We start from the raw sequence: 20,115 nt of genomic DNA on the forward strand, positions 1-20,115 counted from the left end.
TAGTCCTGCCATCTTCAGCTTATTTTCTGTAAGATACCAGTCACCTACACCTCCCCTTTGACTTCGTCATCAGCATCTCCTGTGTCTGCTCTGTTCAACCCCTGCAGACGCTGCTCAGGACCACCCGTGCCTAGAGCTGCCCACAGCCTTTGCTCCCGCCCCGCCCCGCCGCCCCGCCCCGCCCCGCCCCGCCCCGCCCCGCCTGCTCCTTCTGAACACCTGTCTTGCCAGCGTTAATCTCCTTTCAGGGCTGAATCTTGCCCCTGTCACCCACGTCCCAGCCTCTGCAAACATACCTTCTCCATATCCACTCACACACAGATGCGAGCCTCTGACAAACTCTGATCATTAAAAGCCACCGGATTACCCCCATCCCCCACACAGTTACTGTCCTGAAAGAAGGGGGGACTCACCCACAAAGATTCCTGAGTCTCGACGGGGAAACACTTCTGATTTACCAATCTTCTGAGTCCCTCTGTTCTCGGAAGATGAGTCTCGGCACAGCACAGAACTCAGCTAGGGGTGCATCTGCCTCTAGGGGACATTCCCCCAGCCTTCGAGGAGGCATGAGTACACGCTGCAGGCGGAGTTTAGTTTGGTGGAGTGCTTACTGAACAGGAAACCATGGGCTTGATCCCCAGGCATGGGGCTCCTAATACTTGGGAGATAGAGGCAGGAGGATCAGAAATGCAGAATTGGTTATATAGTGAATTCAAGGTCATCCTGGGATACCCAAGACTGTCCAAAAACAGAAGGTTGAGGGGGCTGGAGTGAACTATGTGTGGAGGCACACGACTGTAATTTCAGAATCTGAGAGGCTGAGACAAGGGCTGGAGAGATGGCTCAGTGGTTAAGAGCACTGACTGTTCTCCCAGGGATCCTGGGTTCAATTCCCAGCAACTGCATGGTGGCTCACAACCATCTGTAATGAGATCTGGTGCCCCCTTCTGGCTGCAGGCATACATGCAGATATTTATACATTAAATAAATAAAATCTTGAAAAAGAAAAAGAGGCTATTAAGAGGTTATTAAGAGAGGCTGAGGGGTTGGGGATTTAGCTCAGTGGTAGAGCACTTGCCTACCAAGCACAAGGCCCTGGGTTCGGTCCCCCAGCTCTGAAAAAAAAAAAGAAAAAAAAAAAAAAAGAGAGAGGCTGAGGCAGGAGGGTCTCAAATTCCAGGCTTGCCCCAGCTGTACAGCAAGACCAACAGAGATCAACAATGTTGTTAACCATTTTGAGCACCCAGGACAAACACTCACAGCAAAAAAGTGATCCCACCCAACCAAAAATAAATGAAGATTTATTTTTATGTGAGTACACTGTCGCCGTCTCAGACACCAGAAGAGGGCATCAGATCTCATGACAGATGGTTGTGAGCCACCATGTGGTTGCTGGGAATTGAATTCAGGACCACCTCTGGAAGAGCAGTCAGTGCTCTTAACCACTGAGCCATCTCTCCAGCACCCAGCCCTGTTCTTTGTTCCTGCTCTATAACACAATGATGGCAAACACCCTGGTTTTTGCTTTTTTAGGGAAAGATTTTACTGTTGTAGTCCAGGCTAACCTGGAACTTGTAACACCAGGCTGGCTCTGAACTTGTAGTGATCCTACATCCTATGCCTCTCGAGTGCATATTGGTTCTTGGAAACCTGTGTACATTTATTTCAGCTAAGTAACCACATTAGAAAATTACTAGTGAAGAAGTCCTCCCAAGGCTCCCTTGAGACAGTTACGTGAACAGCTGCTGCCACCAAGTGGCTGACCTAAAAACCGACTAGAGCCTCCGGGGAAAAAAACCCGTTGGCTCAGCTTCCAGGCCAAGGACAGAGCATCTGGTGTCTCAGAAGTGTTTCCCCAAAGAACAACCATGAGTTGAGCAGGAACCCTGAGTGCTGATCCCCCACCTGCCACTGTGTGTCACCCTGGAAAAGGAAGGACACTGGCCTCTCTGGGCTGAGATATGGCAGCAAGGAACGGATAGCTCCAGGATTGTGTAGCCAAATGTAGCCACTGGTCTGTCACTGGGTAACTTCAAGGCCAGGGGCTCTGAGGCCAAGGGCTGGCTTCTTATCTCAGAACGTGGGGAGCATCATTTCTCCTCATGTTCGGCTGGCTCACCTTTCCCAGAATTCCCTGCTGTGGGGGAAACTCTCCCTGCCCCCAGTTTGAGGGCACTGCCAAATTGTGTTCCATCTCAGCTCTCAGGAGTTCCCAGACCCAGACCCCACCAGAGAGCAACCTGGAGAAACACTGGCCAAGCCTTTGGTACTTAGTGCTTGTGCTTAGCCACTGTGACCCGGGGCCTGTAGAAAGCACCCCATCTTGAGTCCCCTGCCCGGACAGGGAGAAGAGAGGGGAGAGGCAGAGAGGCAGAGGCATTATAGAATAAATAGAACTTTATTCTTTCTCCAGTAGATCTCAGTGGAAACCCAGCAGGAACAAGTGCACCAGTGGGCTCCAGGGTGAGACCCCACCCAGGCAGGAGGGCAAGGTAGAGCCTGCTCCCCCAGCCCAGGGGTGTAGGGGAGGGGACCCCCTGGAGTCCCGTCCTGCGGGGCAAGGAGGGGGCCGAGGGGTTAGGGGTAGGCTGGGGGGAATTGGAGGAACTCAGGCCAGGGGTGTGTGTGTGTGTGTGTGTGTGTGTGTGTGTGTCCACGCATGAGTGCATGCGCATGTGTGTTGGAGGGCCCCATGGGGTGCTGGTGGCTATGAGGCTGGGGGCTGGGGTAACTTGGACCCCTTAGCCGGCCCCTTCACAGTGGGGCTGGGCTTGGATGAAGTGAGCTCTGAGGGGCAGTGAGGAGTAACAGCCTACTCATCCCAGGGGCCCTAGCTTCACCTTTACCCTGCTTCTTGGTGAGTAAGGGGACAAGCCAAAAGCCAGGATCCCCTCCTCCCAGGGGTAGCTGCCCAAGATGCCCACACCCAGTGGCTAGGCAAAGGGAGGAGGGAGCTGCTTTCCTGCACAGGGTAGGGAAGGTGGCCTTGGAAAGTTAGTTTTTCACAGTATTAGAGAAAACTGAGGAGAAAAGACTGGGAGGTGGGAGCATCCGCTTGGACATCAGGGGAGAGGGGAGCCCTTCTGAGCCCTGCCCATCCCCAGGGCCCACCCCCTTCAGCTCTAGATCCAGCTCCCCCAATACACAGCACAAATTCCTTCAGTATAAATGTGCTTAAAATGAAAATTCTTATTAAAAAAAAACAAAACAAAAAAATTAAAATAAAAACAAAACCATCGAGAATTAATATCTGGGGGTTGGTACGCAGGATATGTACAGGGGGTCTCCCCCACCCTGGGCATCTTCTGTCACCATCCGAAGCAGGGGAAGTTCCCCAACTGGGGGGTGATGGCTTGAGTTCGGAGGACAGGGAGCCAGGTCCTGGTGTTTGCTGGTGATGAAGACATGGCAAGCTGGGTGAGGGCTCAGGCCCAGGTCCTCACGTGGCTCAATGCCTGGCCCCTGATGCCAGCCCAGGCTGCCAGAAGAGAGCAGGTCCATCTCAGGGTCCAGGCCTCTGTCCACAGAGTCACTGCCTTCTCCCTCCTGTCCCCCCTGGAAGGTCCCCAGTTCTGTCCGGAAGGACAAGCAGGGCTGGGCTGATAGGTCACATGGCCAGTAGGAAGGCAGAGAAAGCCAGGGCAGGGGTGAGGGCTGTCCATGTGTCGAGGTGGTCATGGGGATTGAGTGGCTGGGCTGCTTCTGTGGGAGCTGGGACTGAGGCTGGGGCTACAGCTACCCGGAGGAGGGGCCAGGCCACCCCCATCTCGTGTTCCGCCCCCCGACTGTCCGCTTAGAGTGTCCAAGCCCTCAGAGTTCTCCAACATTTCCTGGATAAGTGGTGGCATGGAACCGGGGATCTCCATCTTCAATGTGATCACCCGTTCAGCTCCTGTGGGGGAGGAGGGGAGGTCAGAGAGCCAGACCAGAAGGGGAGGGTCACGGGGTGAGGGGACCAGGGCCACCCACGTGGGCATCTACCGCACATTGCACCTGGGGGCTCAGTTACTTGACATAGGCCAGCTCTCCTGAGCCCCCAGTGTGGTGACGGGGTGAAACATTCTGAATTCAGGCTTCTTGTCTAGGTTTGGCCCCAATGCCCCGTGTCAAGTGTTATCCAGCAGACGCTTCCAAACATTATCACCCCCCCCACACACACACACACATAGGAAACAGGCTCAGAGCTGGCAAACGCCCTTTCCACAGACTACACCCACACGGCTTATTATAGAGGCTTGTCTTAAAGTGGAAAAGTGACTAGAGAGCCACGGCTTAAGACAGATGGGGACATGCCGATTAGGAAGACACCGTGTAGACACCAAGACATGAGGGACCAGCTTGACTGTGGACAGCAGGTCCCAGGCCAGTCCTGGGCGGGCCTCCCTCTAGGTCCATGGTTCTCAGCCTTCCTAATGCTGCAACCCTTTTAATACACAAGTTCCTGCAGCGGCGGCGACCCCAACCATAAAATCATTCCATTGCTACTTCAAATCTGTTACTGTTATGAACCCTCATGTGAATGTCTGACATGAGACTCGCTGTGAGTCATGTGACCCCCGAGGGATCGTGACACACCCCCCCCCCCATGCTGGAAACTGCTGCCCTAGGTGAAGGCCACCAGGAGACTCACCCTTGGCGCTGATACTCCGAAGGTCCGTGATCTTCATCAGCATCTTGGGGAACATGTGGGGTCGGCTGGGCCTCCGTTTCCGGACGTAGACTTTCAGTGCTTCCAACAGCGGCTCCTGCAGCATGTCCACCTTGTCTGGCTGCTCCAGGTCCTGTCGGTCTGAGCACAAAACTGTCCCTGAGCAAGAGCTCCAGCCCCAGCCCCAGCCCCAGCCCCAGCCCACTCCACCGACCAGGAATACAGTTGCATTCCCAGATATGGCCACTTGGGGGCGGTGTGCCCAAGCCACAGAGGGCAGAAGGCTGCTCCCACACACCTGGCCAGGAAGGGTCTCTGGGCTCATAGGCAAGAGATAGACTTTATACTCTAAAATAAGAGTGGGGTGTGGGCTTCTCAAAGCTCTCCGTAGCAGCTGTGTTGGTGGATATGGAAACCCCTGCCCCAACGCGGGCGGCTCCCCTCACAGAAAGCAGGGGATTCCCAGCCAGGTCTCCCCTGCCACCATCATCACTTCGGCAGGGTGACGCCTCCTGAGAGCCACCTGCGCCTCACCCACCTCCACAGATGAGGCAGATGGCACTGAGCAGTCCGGTCTCAGCATCGTCCATCTCCAGGGGCAGCAGCTGGTTGGCGAAGGCAAAGACCAAGTCGGTGAGGGGGCCAAAGCCAGCGTTGTGCATCTGAGTCCGGTTCAGGGTCAGTCCATCTGAGAAGGTCATTGTGTCTTGCTCAGGTGTGTACCGAGTGCAGATTCGCAGAATCTGGGTGCAGAGGATGTATACGGGTTCAGAGGCTGGAGCGCCCCCAACTCCTGCCCCAGCCCCTGGCACACCAGCTCCAGCATCCCCCGGAGGCCTCTCTCTCCCTGGCAAGCAGCCAGAGAGCATGGCTGGCTGACAAGAATTTTCTCCAGTGATGGAAAGGTTCTGTCTGCAGCATCCGAGACGGTAGCCACCGGCCCCATGTGGCTGCTGAACACTCGAGATGTGGCTAATGCAACCGGGAGACTGAACTGAGTCTGATTATAATTAAATTTAAATAGACGCGCATGCGTACCCAGGCAATTGCTCTGGCCAGCAGATCTAGGCCATGCTGCCTTCGTATAGAGAATCAGGAGGGAAAGGAGTTTCCAGCCAGCAAGAAACAAGGCAGATCTGTTCCTAGGACCATCCCATTCAGCTTCAACACTTTGTGCCAATGGTGCCTCCCACATCTGTGCACTGGGGACCGGGCACATGACACCCTCCCCTTCCCAGCAGACCTGTCCGTGCCTCTAGTTCTCCACCTAGGATGTATCTGGAAGACATTACCGGGAGTACTACTCTTAGCCTTCACTCGGACAATTCTTACTACATCCGGCATCCACAATTCAGGCTACCAAACGCTCCAGCACTGTGTCCCAGCAGCAGGCCCCTCTACTTCCTGCTCCCGGGAATGGCCACCTTCCCGTGATACAGCTAGGTGGACAGGAGCCCACAGTGGACTCCGGGAAAGCATCAGAAAGTGACTGCCTGGCTGGGAACAGACCCTACAGGGGCAGGGACCCGGGGTTGAAGAACAGGGGCGGACTCTCACCAGGATGTCCAGGCAGGCAGCCTTGAGAAGGGTAATCTGGTCGGCAATGGTGAGGGTGGTGAAGCCGGGAAGCTGCTTGGCGAACTCCACAGTCTTAATGATGCACTTGGTGGAGAGTTCACTGAACTTGTCCCAGAGGTCAATGTCCAGAGAGACACGTTGTTCTGAGCTGTTGTTCTGGGGGAGGCAGGGAGAGTAAGGGCCTCAGCTACGACACCCGCTTCAGCCTGGCCCCTGCCTGCCCTCCACCCAGCCTACACTTCCTGACAGGGTAGGACACAGAGGGAGGATAGCAGAGGAGGGCCTGGGCTGGCATACCGTAGTGTACTTGCCCAGCTGGCAGAGGGCTGGGAAGGTCTCCTGGTGTGCTTTGCGCACCTTCTCGATGAGTTCCCCCACCTCCGGTGTCAGCGTGTAGCTCTCTGAGCACTCGGGCTTGGGCGTTTCTTTCTTCTTTTTGTTTCGGTCGTTTCGCACCGCTGGGGGGGGGAGGGGACATGGGTGGGTTAGAGTGAATGCTTCCGGTTCGGGGTCAGGCCCAGCCTATGCTATCCATCAGCCAGATGGACACACAGACACACACACACAGACACACAGACACACACAGAGACAGACATATACACAAAACAGTGCACCACACTAACCCTCCATGTCTATTTGAATCATGTCCTCAATCCTATTCTAGGCCCCATGACTGGCCGAGGCCATACATGTGCACACATGCCCTTGGTCAGTGTGTGGTACTCTGTCAGGCGTCCACCGGAGCTCACACTCTAAGAACATGTGCTAGAAATCCTTGGAGTCTCAGCGCTCCTGGCAGCAATCTCCCTGGGGGATCCCTAAGACTGGCTCAGAGCAGCTCCCTGGGCAGGCAGGGAATAAGGCTCCCCAACCCAAGAATGGGGGGCCCCTGGCAGAGGAATCTCTTGGCCCATTAGCTGGGGAGCTGACAAATCACCGGGGGGCGCTGAGCCGCACACACCACTCAGCTTTAAAGAAGCGATGGGGTCGTTACCAGCCGATTATCCCAGACACACAATCACTCACAGGGCCTCTGTGGCGGCTGCTGACGCGGGAGGAAGGAAGGGTGGGGGTGGGGGGGCCCGGGGAGGGGGCTGGGGTGGGGGGGGAGCTGGCATAATTTGGAGATCACTCATGTCGATTCTGCAAATTCAATAAAGTGCAGGGGAGAGAAGGGAGAGGGAGAGGCAGAGTGGGGGGATAATTTGGGAAGAGAAAATTGCAGCTGTGACAAGACGTTTATCATTCGGAAGCTTTAATTCTATTGAAATGGCAGCTGCTCAGCTCCGGGGCACAGAGCAGCCGGGAGTGGGAAAGGAGGAGAGAAAGGGGGAGTTGTTGTGGGAAGGAGAGGGGGTCCCCACCCTCGTGTCCTGTCCTTCTACAGTTCAAAGGAGGAAGGTGGAGCAAAGGGAGAAGGAAGTGACGGCCCTTTTACCAAAAGGTTCAGTTCTGCACGTCCCAAGTTGTCATAGACTCTGCAGAGGACACTACTTCCTGAGCGAGTGCAAGACCAGCACTCCCAGTCTCTGGTGACGGAAGGCAGCAGGATATCCAGCCCCCGATTCTTGGCTGGGGCTGCTGGTGCATTAGTCAGAACCATCTTTCTCTGCACCCCTCCCCACAAAGGGCTGGAGGGGGTCTTGCAGCCCCCTCCCCCACCTCATCCCCCAAGGCTCAGGCTCCATGGCAACGGCCACGCAGACAAGGAGGCGTCTGTCAGCGTCATTTATCTCTGACATCATCAATCACTGGTCACCACGGCAACACCCATGATTCAACACAAGAGGGTCTCCCTGTCCAGCCCTCCCTCTGTCCCTCCCTCTGTCAGGGCCTCAGCTGAGCCCTCAAACTGGAAACCCCTTTTCCTCTGGGATCTGAGAAGCCCAATTCTCTTCTAACTCTGGGTTCCAGGCTTATCCAGACAATGGCTTCAGGGGTCCTATGTCAGCCCCCCTATACATACAAACCAACTTCACACCCTCTGGAGTTCAGGCCCCTCCCCTAAGATACAGGAGAGACTGGGATAAGCTACTGAGCCACACCCCAAAGGCAATCGAAACCCAGAAGAAAGCTATCCTGGGGGCAGGCACCCCATGCACAAGCACACAAGCACCGTGCTAATGGGATGGCTCTGTGCATTCTGGGGCTTGAACACCAAATGACACACGCACGCACGCACGCACGCACGCACGGACACACAGTCTGCCAGACTCACAGGTTTGCAGCGTTACCTACAAAGCATCCCCAACTAGAAGCTTGCCCGCCCATCACGGCACACATGTTCCCACATGTACACACAGGCACACACACGGCGCCCCTGCACGCCCCACCTTGGGCGGGGCTTGGCCCCTGGCCCTGCGACACTCACACTCCTTGGACATGCCCACTTCGAAGCATTTCTGCAGCCGGCAGTACTGGCAGCGGTTCCGGGTCACCTTGTTGATGATGCAGTTCTTGTCCCGGTGACACGTATACACCATGTTCTTTTGGATACTGCGTCGGAAGAAGCCCTGGGTACGGGAGAAGGAGTCGGGTCATCCACACCCATAGTGGGAGCAGCCTGGTTGCTACCCTAAGCTTTTGCTATGGCCTATGTAAGAGATGGGGGAAGATGGCTCTCCTGTAAGGGTTCTCTTTGGGAGAGCCCAGGCCTATCGCTATCCCACAGGCTGGCCTGGAGTCTTCCCCAACCTATATCCCTGTACCTGATTTCTCTTTCAGAGGCCAAAAAAGAACTCTCAGAGCTGAGTAGAACATAGGACATGCAAGGCTGGAGATGGGAAAGGAGGCATCTGGGACTCGGGACACAGCAAGAAAAGACAGCAGGACGAGCTAGGTGTGGTGGAACATTCCTTTAATCCCAGCACTTGAAGCAAGTGGATCTCTGAGAGTTTTGAGTCCAGCCTGGTCTACACAGAGTCCCAGGACAGCCAGAGCTGCATAACAGAGAGGACCCTGTCTCAAAAGACCAAAAAAGCAGCAGGAGAAGCTGACAAGGGACGCTGTACAGTTACACACACGAGGCCAAGAGGGGACTGTGCAGTCAGTCATGCACACTAGTGAGGCCATGAAGGGACAGCGTGAGGCCACTGCAAGCAAGACAACAGGATATCCACCACCTAGACAAACACACTAGACAGTCACAGAAAAGCCACGCTGTCCGGGGTTCTGCAATGTAAGCTAAGCTAGCACGGAAACAGACCTGACCAGGGAGCAATGACAGGACAAACCAGACAGGGCCAGCACACACAGACACAGTCTTACACTAACTACCCTTGACCTCCACCTTATACCTGGAGATGGCTATTCCAGTCTGAGGTTCCTTCCAGGGCCAAGAGCCCCAAGTACCGAGGAGGTACGGCTTCTAGGCCCTTATCTTTGACGGAAAACACTAGAGCAGAGGCCCTGCCATCAATCAGGTAGAGAGATGATGTCCCAGCCAGGAAGGGTTAGCCACATGCGTGCCCAGAGACCAGTATAACTGAGATGGCAGGAAACCCAGTAGCCACTGGGGAGCCCACAGCCTGGACACCTGAAGGGAGGCCAAGGCAGGGTGTCTGCTACTAGCTGTCTCTTGCAAGGAGACCACGGGTAAGCTTCAGGCAAGGCCACTGGGGGCAGGCCTCCTGGGTCCCCAGCCAAGAGCCAGGCAGCAAGCAGCCAGCTCACCATGACAACCTGGGAAACAGTGGCAGGGCCAGTGTATGTATACCCCGCTGCCGGCCAGAGGATAGACACAGGGAGAACATGGCAGGAGGGAACTTCTGGTCACAGGGAGCGCTGCTCATTTATGGAGGAGGCCTTGCTGCAGGCGTCTTCCTCCACGGTTGCTGAAGAAGCGAAAGTAGGCAGCCTTGGTAACGGCCCTGCCGACTGCACATCGAGGACACGAACGAACGTGGGGGGGTATCCCGTTTATCCAACCAAGACTGTCCTTCTCTGGGACTCCCCGCACTCACCTTACAGCCCTCACAGGCGCTGACCCCATAGTGGTAGCCGGATGACTTGTCTTGACAAACAAAGCAAGGCTTGTAGATTCGAGGCAGGGGCGGTGGTGAGGGAGGGCTGGGCACTATCTCTTCCGAACTGCTGCTCTGGGTCTCGATGGCTAGGAGAGAAGGAGGAGACTTGAGAGACCCAGGTACCCATCCTCCTGCAACCTGTCCACCTTGTCTGTGCTAATCCTGGACAGAGGTGGTCTCTGCAAACTCAGCTTTTCCCTTCCACAACTCCCGACAGGCTGACAGGTAAATATTCAGGCCCCATTACTCCTATGTCCCCAGGATACAGCTTCAATCCTAGATCTGTGTGTGAACACACACACACACACACACACACACACACACACACACACACACACAGAGAGAGAGAGAGAGAGAGAGAGAGAGAGAGAGAGAGAGAGAGAGAGAGAACACAGCTGTAATCGGAGGGTAAGGGACTGGCTTTTATTTCAAAACCTTAATACAAACAGCACCCTTGCCAGGGCCCCCCAAAGTTCAGAAGGAGTCAAGGCTTAATGAAGATGGACTGAAGTGCACAGAGGAAACTGGGGTCGACAGGATGTTCGATGCTGGCCACTCCCTGGCCCCTTTGCGTTTGTTTCCTTTCTACCTCCTCCAGCCCCTCTGACAGCAGCCACGCCCCTTCCCCCATCCAACAATCCCCTGGCTAAGGTGGGGTCCAAGGCAGCACACAAGAATCACAAGAGGCTTGGGCAAAGCAGGAGGGCACTCCCTGAGATGACAGGGGGACCTCCTGAAGACAGTGAAAGAGTCCCTAGGGCTCCTAGAAGCCCATCACTTTAGATGCCCCGCGTCTATAGGGAGACACTATGACAAAGGGGGTCTGTTTCTATCAATGGTCTGTCTGTCTGGCCTAAATACTACGTCCGGGTTACCCCCCTCCGTTCCTGTTATTCAGCTCCAAGAGGGCAGCCAGGAGGGGTGACCCAGCCAGCGGGGGGCAGTCCCCCCTTTCCCTCCCAAGCAAAAATCTCTGTGCCTGGCTCTAGGCCCATCACCCCAGACAGAACATGGCTATTTGGGTGAGAGCTGTCTGTGCCCAGGGCCTGGGCAGCTAAGGATACAGTGTGACAGATGTAAACTATAGAGCGAAGACTATCCCAGATCCCCAGAGGGCTCTCCGGCAGCCTCTTTTGCCACATCTATTTGCAGAGAGCCAAGGATGGGTGAGTAGCTGCTCTGCTGAGTCCCGCCGAGCTCCAGCCATTCCCAGCAAATGCTAGACGTACACAGTTCTGTGCTCAAGCATCCAACAGTATGTGTTATGTCAGGCTGTAAATGACTCCTGTGGCTGCAAAGCCCAGGCAGAGAGGTTAGGACACTTGGGGACATGGGAGCTTGGCTGCATACTACCACCGTCCTACCTGCAAACACACCGGGAACTCTGCCAATGGCCTTGGCAGGACTTTCCTGGCTCCTACTTGGGCCTGGACATCAGCCGGGCGGTCCAGCATTGCTGTAACCATGTCCCCTCTCTAACCAGAGGGAAAGGACTCATCGGTGCCTACAACCCCCCAGGGGTCCAGAGGACTGACCAGCTGCAATCTGCTGCTCATGCCTACACAGAACTGCTCTGCCCTGGTTTTTCACCTCACTTCCTTCTCAGGAGGCCCGACAAGCAAATCAAACGGGGCGGGCGGGAGGCCTGAGAACAGCTGCTGGGGGGCGGGGTTGGGGGGGCCTGGGTGAGGCCAGGAGGCAAAGGAGTGAAGTGACAAAGGAGTCCTTTGTTGTGTTAACTTTTTCCTAGACGTAAAAACAGTAACAATAGACAATCCAGACTTAGGGGGGCGTCAAGGACAAGGGGGGGTGCCCTGGCCTCCAATCCTGGTGAGCATTCCAACAAGCACAGGAAGAAGGCATTGACCTCCTCTCTTCCCTCCCCCTAAACCACCCTCCGCCCTGGACCTGCCACCCCCCAAATCCCAACCTCCCAATCTGAGTCAAATTGGAGGGAAAGGAGGACAGAGGGGGACCAGGGTACAGGGCTGAGGGGAAGGGGGTGCATGGCACAGGGAATCAGGAGAATGAGGAGGAAGAGCAAAAGGCCAAGGACAGAGCAGAGGGGCAAAGGCTCAGAGAAACGTGGAGTTAAGGCCAAGTCCAGAGAGTTGTTTATAGAGATGAAAGCTGTGCTCTTTAAAAATTGTTTTTGGCAAGATGGCGGACACGACCCTAGGAGGGGATAGGGGCTCGGTGAGGCCCCTTTTCAAACCATCGGCTGTAGCTCCGTCAGTACCCTATCCTCAAATGTCACCCCCGTAACCCCACCTCTGAGGGTTCCAGATCTAGGTTTTGAACTTAAAATCCAAGGTCCAGTCCCCCACCTCCCCAGGCCTGGAGCCAGCACCCGAGGGAATCCAGTGTCGGCACCAAGCATGAAATGTGGGTCTTCTCAGCCCCTGCTGAGTTAGGGACACAGTAACAGTGTAGCTCAAGCAGGTGGGGGGAGGGACTATCCTGAGCTGGCCCCACCCCACCGGCCACCCTCCCTGGAGGCCCCAGCCCACAAATCTCTCCACTTCCTGCAGAAAGGCTGGGCTGGAGAAGGACCAGACCTCAGCTCAAAGTTTCAGTGCTCAGCCAAGGGCTGGAACCAGCCCAGGAAGCCCGGCGTCCCCTCTCACCACCGCTGCCAGGGTGCCCCTCCCCCGCTCCCCTCCTGGGCGGGCGCACACGGCGCGGGTCCCCACGCCCCAGAGCCGTTCGCAGGCTCGCGCAAGGGGCCAGTTTCCTGGAGGAGATCAGCAGGAAATCAGCTGGGCCCTTGGCCAGCGGCTCCCCTCCCAATCCAGCTGGCGCCCTCTTTGCAGCTCCCTTCACAGCCTCTAGAGACGGGAGGGGAGGGGGTGCGGAGCCCTCCCTATTGCCCTTCCTCCTCGTGGGGCGATGGTGAGGGTGACTCTGGGTGCAGTATAGCCCAGCAAAGCTCAGCGCAAGGTCCAAACCTAGCGGTCGGCGGGTGATAAGCATCTCTCCCATTCCCCCCACCCCACTACGGGCATCCACGTGCTTCACATTCTTGGATGTCTGGGAGCAGGCGGAGGCGTGAGCTGTGGAGACTGGTGGGGGACAGATGGGGGGCCACATCCTGGGCACCCCTTGTCCTCTAGTGCACTGAAATGGGGGCTGTGGGAGGAAAGCAAAGTCTCCAGGGCTCTGCAATACCCAGCAGGTCTCCACCCACAACCAACCTGCTATCTTCCCTCCGTTGGTGGAGACCAGGGAGTTGTATTCTTCAAGACAACTAGGGGTGACTCAAGGCACCAGATAGTCTCCACACAGCAAAAGACTCTTCTCCAAGGAGGAAATACAAGGCTAGTAGAGGTCCAGTAGCCACCCTGACTTGAGGCCCTTAGAGTGTCCCAGGGCAAGCAACTCCACAAGGGTGAAGGCTGGGGAACAGACTTCTAGCTAGGTTATCCCACAGCAGGTTCTGGGTGCAGACAGGTCTCTACTTCCCCATGTCCAAGCGCTTGGAGGGAGGGAGCAGCGAGGCTTCTGCGTGGGCTGTCTCCCAAGTTCTCTGCAAGCCTCCTCCCTTCAAGTTCTGCGCCAAGAGCTCAGCTGTCCTAGAGGGCTTGGGCTCAGAGATAGGAGCTGGACCTCAGGGAGCTTAAATCCCAGCTTCACCCAGTGCAGAGAAGGAAGCCTGGAGGCTCAGCCCAATTATTCCCTCTAGGGGTGGCTCCTTCCTACAGCGCTAGGATACTAAGAAGGGTCAAGGAGCCACTTCTCACCTCTGCTTTTTTTCCCCCAAAGCCAATGATCACCCACCCCTCCTAGTCTGAAACCTCACAGCTGATTCTGCCTTGGAAGGCAAAGGTCAGGGGGCAGGACAATAGGTCAGGGCGCAGGACAATAGGAAAGGCCTGATAGAGGTGTCTCTGGAAGGGCAGTGGTCAGCTGTCATTCACCCCAGGTCTCTCAATGATGAAGGTTTGTGTGCACGCAGATTCTACTCCAGCCTTCTTCAATATGCTACGCCAGCGGTTCTCAACCCTCCTAACACTGTGACCCTTTAAATATGGTTCCTCATGCCGTGGTGCCCCCCCATCATAAAATTAGTTTCACGGCTACTTCGTAATTGTAACTTTGCTACCGTTATGAATCATAATGTAAGCATCTTTTGTGCAAAATATCTGGTGTGACCCCTGTGGAAAGGGTTGACATCCCCCCCCCACACACACACCAGGGGTCGACACTCAGGTTGAGAACTGCTGTACTGGACCATAAGAGACCCAGTCTTCTGTTGCTCCCTGGCACGCAGAAGGGTGGCAGCAGGTATGGGAAGGTGGGGGCCCTCCTGGGAAGAAATCGCTCCCATAACAGAGTGGGAGACGAAATCTGAGCCACTTAACAATAATACCCTAGAACCAGCTCTCTGACATGGAAATCACACTAATACACACTGCCTCGCGGCTGGGCATAAACATGCCCAGGTGTGCACCCTGGGTGTTAACAGAGCCCTCCCTAGAACCAGGCTGGAGGGCTCAGCGGCCAGGACAACAGGGTTCACATCAGTTCTCCCTCTTTAACAGCACAAGGTCTGGACTTATTTCCCTAGACAGGGTAACAAAAAGACCCAGGAGCAGCAGAGATGCACGCTGATTGCCAGAGGACCCCCAGGCCTTAAAAAACAAACACGCCCTAGAGAACAGCAATTTTGAGTTTTTACACCAGCTTCTCCCATGTTCCCAGCATCAAAGTCTCCAGGATGTTAAGGAAGGTGTCTGGGGCCAGACCTTTCCCCAAGACGGACTAGGTGCCTCTGAAAGTATAAGGGGGTGGGCGGGCAGGCAACTGTCCTGTGAAGTCCCTTTCTGCCACACCCCATTACCAACCCAAAGACAGAGACCAGTCCGTGTCACCCCCACAGTCGGCGGGAGCTGGAGGTAGTAGCTGTCACACAGGGGAAAGCTCATCCTAGGTTTTGGCAGGGGTGGGATCCGGGGAGGTGGCCCCTCCCCTTAGGAACAGACAAGCCCACAGTCAGGACCTTTACCCCACCCTCCAGCAGGCTGTGGATCCTAACCAAGAAGATGTAAATGGGGCGCCAGAGGCTGAGATTTCACGTCTCCTGGAGAAGGAACGCTCAAAGTTACTGAGCCCTAACATGGCAGTGCGCCAGGGTCACTGGGTGGAGGGCAACTGTCCAGCTAGGACATCCGAGTTACAGAGAGACAGACAGAGAAAGTGAGGTGTAGAGAGGTTCCTACCGCCACCCCACCCCAGCTTCTAAGGTAGCAAAGCGGGGGCCGGTACGTACAGTGGTTTGAGCCATTCCAAAGCGGAGTCCGGAGTGGGGTGGAGTAGGGACCCGGGGCAGGGAGCCCCTTCTCCTGGAGCAAACAGGCCCGGTTCTGGTTATAAAAGTCCACCACTAGGAAGGGGTTAGGGGCGGGGGCAAGCCCCCCGACTTCTACACTCTCGTACATCTTGCCCCGCGAAGGCCGAAGATCCAGGAGGGGGAAGTCCTGCACGGGGGCTCTGGTCACTCAGCCGGCGGCGCCATCCGTGCAAATCGGCTAGGGGGGCAAAGGGACAAGTCCCTTCGCCCCGATGGGCGGCCCCTCAGCGGGGCGCCCAGCCCAGAATTGCCCTCGCCTAAGTCCGCAGGTCACTCCGCCGGTCCCAGGTGAAAAGCGGGAAGTTGTGCAGGTTGGAGGAAGAGGTCTCTCGGTGCTCGCTCGCAGGGAACGCCCGGTGGCCCGAGAACTCGAGGATTCGGTGTCCCAGGCAGAGTCCAGCGGCTCCCCAAGTTCGCTGGCCCGGGGCGGGATCAGGGCGGAGACGGGGGTCACCGAGCACTTCCTTTTGCCGGCCGGGGCTCCCGGGCTTCTCCGTGGCTTAGATTCCGGGTGCGGGTGGGGGAACCCCCGTACGGCCCCGCCTCCGCCAGGCCGGCGGCCGGCCGCTTGCTTGGTCTCCGGTGTGCGCGCCACCACCCCCCAAGCCCGCGCGCCCCCTCTCTGGGATTCCAGCCCCTAGCCTCCGCCCCGCCCCGGCCAGGCGCCGCCCCTGGCTTAACCCTTTCCCTGCGGGTCCCACTGCAGAGGGAGAGATGCAGGGATGCAAGGGCCTGAAGGCTGCATGTGGACCACGAGTTGTGGCAGCCTCGGAGAGGAAGCAGAGGCGGGAAAAGCGCTGTGCATAGAACCAGGTCGGGTATGGATAGCAGGGTGCACCGGGAGGCAGGACCGACGAGTAGAGGGCATCCTCCCCATCCCAGTTCCGGCTCCCGGCCTCCCTAGTGCTCTTGGTCAATCCCCTGCTGGGCGAAGCAGCGGCGGGGAGGTGGGGTGGTCCTGGTGTCCTCCCCGTAAACACGCCCCCCACCCCCAGCCCCAGCTTCATTTGCCTAATGCAATGCGACTGAACTCTTGCTGAACTCGCCTGACGGCGCCTCACCTCCGGGTGACCCACCCACTGCTGCCCGTGACATCACCAGCTCGCCAACCCGCCCTCGGGGCTCGCCCACTGGCCCCCTTCTCGGTCCTGTCCAGCCCCAAACTCCGAACAGGCGGGCAGTAGGCATAGGGCCCAGAGGCAGGTGGCCCAGCGTTAGACCACGAATGCAGCGTGCTGGGTGTCCCGGGTGTGACATTGTGCAGCCTGGGTGCTGTGTCGGAATGAGACATCCAGCTTGTGTCACTGTCTGTGACATCATGTGAGACTCCGGCTGCCGGCTCACTCGCCCGAAAACGACGCGGCAGAACTGAGCTGTTAGCACAAACACTAGCGGGGAGCTCTCCTCCCACACTCTGCGTGCTTCCGGCAAGCAAAGCTCCGCCCAGGGTGTCTCCCAGCCCGGGAACGAGGATGGGCCAGCCCAGGACAGATAAAAGGAGACTTCCAGCTGAACCACTTCCTCCCTAGGACAACTGTTTCAGTGGAAGAAAGGCCTGGGTTAGGTAGGTCCCTGGAAAGAAGAGATACCCAGAAAAGACCAGGGTGTCCTATTATATGTCCTCTTAAAAGCCTGATCTACATGTTAACCTTCTAGAAGACAGTTTTTGTCCATATGTGAAGTCCAGAGGTCCGCATGCACTAACAAATGATCTATCTCCCTGCCCAAAGCCAACTTCTTCACAGTATGAGGTCATTTAATTCTCACAGCAACTCCCAAGAACCTTTACAGACAGGCCTGGAGGTACAAGACTATTATCCCAGCTATTTGGGAGACAGAGGCAAATGGGTCCCAAATCCAAAGGCAGTCCCGGCTGCAGAGCGAATCAACATTCTGGGCAATACAGTGAAATGGTGTAAAAGAAAAGAAAAAGGTTAAAAAAAAAAAAAAAAGGTAAAAGAGCTTAGAGGGGGCACTGGGGATGTCTCCAAGCGGTTAAGGCAGCATGCAGTGCACGCGCCCGTGATCCCAGCAGGGGAAGGTGGAAGCAGCACAAGTTCTAGGGTCACCAGGTAGTGGTGGCCCACTCCTTTAATCCCAACACTTGGGAGGCAGAGGCAGTTGGAACTCTTGAGTTTGAGGCTGGCCTGGTCTACAAAGAAAGTTCCAGGATAGCCAGGCTACACGGAGAAACCCTGTCTGGAAAAACCAAGGAAGGAAGGAAGGAACGAACGAACAAACCAACTCACTCTTGGGGCTGGAGAGATGACTCAATGGTTAAGAGCACTGACTGCTTTTCCAGAGGTCCTGAGTTCAATTCCCAGCAACCACATGGTGGCTCACAACCATCTGTAATGGGATCCGATGCCATCTTCTGGTGTGTCTGAAGAGAGCAGCAGTGTACATACATACATACATACATACATACATACATACATACATACATGCGTGCATACATACAATAAATTAAAAAAAAAAAAAGAGGGACCTCTCAGCCACCCAAAGCTCATGTTCCTACCAAACCTGGTCAACTCAAGATAAATTTCATTTTCTGACTGCCTTCCCATATGGCTGTCCCGGTGAGCCTGCCCTTAAAACTTGATGAAATGACAGAAAACAGGCAAATAAACCCACCATCACAAATATGTGTTTATGGACACACACTGCAAGCCGACGAGTGGTACTGTGACGCAACACAGTGTGTTCTTAGGGGAAACTAAGTTCAAGGGTCAGTGGATAACTCAAGGCAGGGACCCAAAGAAAGCTGAAGTTCAGGGCAAGGCAAAGAGGAGTGCTGATAGCCATGCGAAGGTCTGGCAGCCACAGACGGTGTTCATCCTACCGACTGACAGAAACCCACAAAGGGTGCAAAATAAGTCTCCAAAGTCAGTCAGTGGCACACACCTTTGATTTTGGGAGACAGAGATGGGCAGCTCTCTGTGGGTTTGAGGCCAGCCTGGTGTACAGAGTGAGTTCTGGACAGCCAGGGCTATATGAAGAAACCCCGTCTCAAAACACAAAACAAAACACACACACACACACACACACACACACACACACAAAAGAAAACAGAAAGAAAAGTCCATAGGAGAACGTATAAAACCAGGCCAGCGGAGAGTAAGTTAAAGCCAGCCCAGACCAGATGGGTTTGTAGGCTTGAAGGTTAAGTAAAGGCGAGGCTAGATTCCATGATAGCACGAGAAGAGCCTTCCAGGTTACGAAGAATGAGTTAGCAAGAGGGCAAGAATGTCCAGTTAGAGGCCAGGCATGCTAATGCACACCTTCAATCCCAGAACTCAGGAGGCAGAGGCAGGCGGATCTATGAGTTCGACGCCAGCCTGGTCTACAGAGCTAGTTCCAGAACAACCAGGGGCTACACAGGAAAATCCTGTCTTTTAAAAAAAAAGCAAAAAGAAAAAGAACGTCTGGTTGCAAGTCGCTATGGTAATCCTACACACAGCAAAGGCTGGCTTAGTTTAAGCAGGGGTAATAGAGGAGGAGGAGGGTGGGCTCATTTTAAAACACCATCTCATTTATTGTGTATGTATGCTACAGCACGTGGGTGGGTGTCCGAGGACAATCTTCAAGGGGTGTGGTGATATACATACACCTTTAATCCCAGCACTTACAAGGTAGGTGCTGATGGATCTCTCTGAATTCCAGGCCAACCAGGCGTGGGGTGTGTGTGTGTGTGTGTGTGTGTGTGTGTGTGTGTGTGTGTGTGTAAGCTGGAGAGAAACATCAACAGTTCAGGCCAATGGCTACTCTTCCAGAGGACCATGGTTCAATTCCCAGCACCCACATGGTGGCTCACAACCATTCCTAATTCCAGTTCTAGGTGATCCAATGACCTGAGACAGCAGGGAGTCTACTGACTGCAGGAGGGAAACTGCTGGACTCCTGAGAGAGGGCAGAGGCTTGCAAATGAAGGCCCAGGGCAAATGCGAGGCCTTGGCGTGGACGCCCTTTATATTGATGCAGCTCCTGGCGCCAGGGATGCGGTGGACGCTGTGTGCTCATAGCTTCAAGATGCAAAAGGAGCCGGAGACTCTCGTCCTTCATGGTCAGGCAAAGGTCTCACAAATAGCAAAAACTCAGTATAGAATTCGGAGAAGTAACTTTATGGTAGAAAGATGAGAGACAGACAGGCAGGCAGGCAGACAGAGAGACAGAGAGAGAATGTGAGTCACAGGCATTCAGAGGAGGGAGGAGACTGATGAGGATAGGAACATCTGTGAAGGATTCTGGGAAGAATCCTCATTCAAGATCTCCGACTTTAGAAAAAAAGAAAACCAAAGGTCCCTTGAAGGAGGAACAGGATTTCCGAAGCTAGACAGAAAGGCTGGGGTAAGATGTCTGCTCTGGCAGCCATGAGGTCAAGAAGCAGGTCAAGGAGGAACACAGTGTCCTGGGGGCAGTGACAGGAAGGAGGAGGACTGGAGGCTCTGGCCTGCAGCAGGAGCTGGGATACTGGCTGGCAGTGGCTAGCAGGCTGTGGCCTCACCCTGCTCAGT

The 20,115-nt window shown here is 55.4% G+C and overlaps 1 protein-coding gene across 4 annotated transcripts in view; it reads right to left on the reverse strand.

Annotated features, from left to right (window-relative positions):
* Nucleotides 1-2,382: 2,382 nt before the first annotated feature.
* The window catches only part of Rara (retinoic acid receptor alpha), a 45,305-nt gene continuing 27,572 nt past the window's right edge, over nt 2,383-20,115 (reverse strand). For 3 of the 4 annotated variants that reach the window (XM_032912613.1, XM_032912615.1, XM_032912614.1), the window contains 7 exons: nt 10,189-10,337; nt 8,598-8,739; nt 6,524-6,684; nt 6,206-6,382; nt 5,187-5,391; nt 4,631-4,789; nt 2,383-3,892 (listed from right to left, as the gene is read on the reverse strand). In XM_032912613.1, the coding sequence (XP_032768504.1) occupies nt 3,675-3,892; nt 4,631-4,789; nt 5,187-5,391; nt 6,206-6,382; nt 6,524-6,684; nt 8,598-8,739; nt 10,189-10,337 (1,211 nt within the window). In that variant the 3' untranslated portion in view covers nt 2,383-3,674. Of the gene's footprint in view, nt 3,893-4,630; nt 4,790-5,186; nt 5,392-6,205; nt 6,383-6,523; nt 6,685-8,597; nt 8,740-10,188; nt 10,338-15,520; nt 16,228-20,115 lie in introns of those variants that run through there. The other variant, XM_032912616.1, reaches the window with a different exon arrangement.

The sequence above is a fragment of the Rattus rattus genome, chromosome 9, assembly GCF_011064425.1.
Source record: "Rattus rattus isolate New Zealand chromosome 9, Rrattus_CSIRO_v1, whole genome shotgun sequence".
Lineage (NCBI taxonomy): Eukaryota > Metazoa > Chordata > Mammalia > Rodentia > Muridae > Rattus > Rattus rattus.